Source organism: Eimeria maxima, genomic scaffold (assembly GCF_000499605.1).
Source record: "Eimeria maxima Weybridge genomic scaffold, Emw_scaff2278, whole genome shotgun sequence".
Lineage (NCBI taxonomy): Eukaryota > Apicomplexa > Conoidasida > Eucoccidiorida > Eimeriidae > Eimeria > Eimeria maxima.
In genome coordinates, this window is record NW_013565146.1 from 1 (window position 1) to 3,667 (window position 3,667).

Here is a 3,667-nt window from a genome sequence, read left to right on the forward strand (position 1 = left end):
ATATATTATATATATATATATATATATATGCGTTGGGTGAGCAGAGAGCTGGCGTTGGCTTACAAAAACACTCCAATGCCTAATACGACGGGGACGACGGAGCAGCTGACAAAAGATTTCGACATAACGCAGTATGGCGAAGACTTAACAGAGAAGGCAGAGAAAGGGAAGCTGCAGCCCGTTATAGGAAGAGACGAGGAGATAGACAGAATCGCTCAGGTAATCTGAACAAACTGCCAAATTCACACAACAGTAGGCGCGTGCTTTTGTTGATCTCCGCCCTGGAGCTTCTCTATCTTTTTGTTGCTTTCGACTTTGGCGCTTTTACATACGTCTTCGTGTTTGTCGCTTGCCTTCATTTTGGCTTCTTTGCCTGTCGCTGCTCGTAGTTGGTGTAGTCTTCAGACACGCGCAGATCCTTCCACGGACAGTTCGTTTGCTTGTTCTGTTTCCCAGTTAAGGCGTTGCCGTTTTTGTTCACATTTTCCGCTTAATTTACTTTCTATTCTTCATATTTTTCTGCGTAACGCAGATATTGAGTCGAATGATGACGAAGGCCCCACTGCTCATTGGCGAGCCGGGTGTGGGCAAGACTGCAGTCATCGAAGGCCTTGCGCAACGTATTGTCGAGGTTAGGTTCAAGGGCTTCAGGTTTAGGGTTTATAGCATGTACAGTCGTTTCCCCCACACGTTGGATGACGTCATGCCAGTGTGTGTTAGCTACGCAATCAGCTGCTCGGCTAGCGGACAAACTAGCTAGAAGGGTAGCTGGGTAGATAGCTACCCAGCTGGCATACTGGCTGGGATGAGGCGAAGTAACGCACAAGTCATTTTCCTAGGTGTCTGCATGCGCATATCTCGTGTTAGTCAGTTGTGGAGACATTTGCCAAGTCAGTGACTTGTGTAAATGTTTGTGGGGGTGAATCTGACTGGCTCGCTAGCTAGCTGCTTAGGTAGATGTTTGGTTGGTTGGGTCTCCGGTCGGCGTTCCCGTTTAAGCCATATGTATCCTGTGTGGTTAGCTGGTTTTCAGCTTGTATGCTGGTTATTTGCATGTGCTAGATTACGCGTTCGAGTTTCTCTAGCCGGTTTTCGTCTGCTTTTTCATTTGATTTGTATGCTGGGTTTAGGGTGCGGTTCCGAAAGGTTTGAGGGGTCGTCGTATAATATCTCTGGATTTGTTGAATTTGTCTGCGGGCACTTCGATGAGGGGAGAGTTCGAAAAGAGAATGAAAGAGATTATCACCTTTTTGCAGCGCAGAAAGAAAGACGTTATTCTGTTTGTTGACGAAATCCACACCCTCGTCGGCGCAGGCAAAACCTCTGGCTCTTCGGACGCAACGCAGATCCTCAAAGTGCCTCTGGCCAGAGGAGAAATTGTGTATGCAGGCACAATGCTTGTTTTTCATGGCCTCTTACTCGACTTCGTCGTTGCTCGTCTCCACTGCTGGAATGCATCTTTTGCCTCTGTGTCTCCAGCGTTTGGTTGTCTCTGCTGTTTGCTTGCTTCTGCTGGTTGTCTCTGACGTGTGTTGTTCTCTTTCACTTTCTAGTCTCCGCCGTTTGCTTCTTCATTTTGTCCGCTTCTCGTGTGCATTTCTTTTGTCCGTGGCGTTTGCTTGTGTCGGTTATTGGTCTCCCTTTTGTTTTCCCTCGGGGGTTCTAATGGGCGCTCAGATACGGCCCCCTTGTTCTGCATTTTCCTGGTTTCGTTAGTAACGTTTTAGTAGCTCGATTAGTTGTTTGAGTACTACAGTTGGCGTGTGCATTTTATTTGTTTTTTGGCATTGCTGCTGATGCGCTTCTCAGCATCGTAGTAGTCCGTTGCTTGATATGTATTGCGTATGTTGTGTTGCACTCTGTTTTGTGTCTTTGTCTCTGCGTGTGTGTGTGTGTGTGTGTGTGTGTGTTTGTTTGTTTGTTCTTTGTTCTTTGCTGCGTTCATACTGTTTTGCCTTATTCTGTTGCCTTGTGTTTATAGCTTGGTTGGAGCAACAACGCTTGAGGAATACAAGCTGCACATCGAAAAGGACGCTGCCTTCTGCCGCCGGTTCCAAAACATCGTCGTTGAAGCACCGAGCAAAGAGAGGGCTCTCTGTGAGATATGAAATAACACAGTCAAACTTGCTTATGTTGCTGCCGCTGTCGTTACTGCTGTTTTTGCTGCTATTTCCGGCAGGACAGCAGCTGTTGCTGTTCTTGCTGTTGTGTTTGCGTCGCTTACTCGCCGCCATCTATTGGATCTTCTCGACTAGGTTACTCGCATCATCATCATATGCTGTATTTATTGCATTTGCTTTATTTGTATTGTCTCGGTGTATTGTACAGTCTGTTGTAGGTTTGTATCACATGGTTGATGATGTTTGTGTGCTAAGTCTGTGGTTGGTTATATGTGTATATCAAGGTTGTTCGTGTGCCACAACAGTAATCTCCACGTTTTGTTACCTTTCGTTGTTAATTGTGAATTGTATTTGCCTGCCAGGATTACGACAATAGGTTGCACATGCTGCCGCTAATTTTTTGCTTGTCTGCTCAGCAATATTGAAGAAGGTGAAACACCACTATGAGCAGTTCCATGGTGTGGAGTTGCCTGAAGATGTGCTTGAGTTAATTGTAAATATGTCGGCTCAATATGTCAAGCAAAGATCATTTCCAGACAAGGCCCTCGATCTTCTGGACGAGGCATGCTCTTGGAAGAAGGTCTCGCACAACAAAAAGCTTGTACTCCTCAAAAAGCAAATCGCCGACATGGAAAGCAATGCGGCTGACGCGGTAGGCAACACAAGAGTTTGATCAGCTAGTTCTTGTTCCTAGTGCTGCTTATGCGGACGCTGCTGTTGCTTCTGCTGTTGCTGACGTGTTGCGCGTGCTGCCCCTATTGCTCGGGTTAGGGCGTTCTTTGTTTTTGTTGGTTTTTTCTCCGTTTGGTTTTGCTCCGATTGTTGTAGTTAGCGGTTCGTCTTGTCGCTGCCGTCTTCGTTATGTGTGTTTTTCTCTCTCCTCCTGTTTCTCTGTTTATGCTTTTCTGTTATTATCTACAACTCTTATGGTTTCTCTGATTTACGACTCTATTTCCGTTCGTTTTCTTTCCGCTCTTTTAGTAAGCAAGAGCGACAGTTGTAGCATTGTGGTTTGCTAGCCTTTACCCCTCGCTTTCGGCCTAACCTCGCTTCCCATCCTATCGTTATTAGCTTCTTTGGTGCGCTGTTGTTCAAGTCGGGTGAGGGGTCGTGTGCGTGTGTGTGCGCGCGCTTTACAGACAGCTGAAGACTTGCAGAAGTTGAAGGAGGAGTTGGCTGCTCTCGAGGCGTTGACAGCTGTGGGCATTTATTGTGCTTGATCCCTTTTGGTGGAATTACTGCTTGCTTTTCCATGGAGAGATGCTGTTTGTATTAGTGCAGCTGTTCCATAAGACAGCTTGCGGGGGCCTGATTCTTTCATCTCTTCTTGGTGTCGCCGTTTTGTTTTGTGGCTCATCTTCGTAATTTCTGAAACAGTTATTCTTGCTCTGCACGCATTTCGCCCCTCTTGGTCTCATTTTGTCTTGGGTCGTTTGGTATATGCCACTGCTACAGGCATGAGTATCTTCGTTTGCTGCTTTCGGCTGCACCTTTGTCTATGCTATATATATATATATATATATATATATATATAGGTTTTTGCTGGG

At 46.1% G+C, this 3,667-nt stretch overlaps 1 protein-coding gene across 1 annotated transcript; it reads left to right on the forward strand.

Moving 5' to 3' along the window:
• Window positions 1-44: 44 nt before the first annotated feature.
• On the forward strand, window positions 45-3,340 carry EMWEY_00057940 (heat shock protein, putative; the record flags this gene model as incomplete). The annotated part of the gene is made up of 7 exons (XM_013480743.1): window positions 45-219; window positions 533-631; window positions 868-919; window positions 1,147-1,381; window positions 1,982-2,097; window positions 2,537-2,772; window positions 3,260-3,340. Coding segments are annotated over 7 exons (994 nt in total), but the record flags the coding sequence as incomplete, so codon positions are not given.
• Window positions 3,341-3,667: the final 327 nt, after the last annotated feature.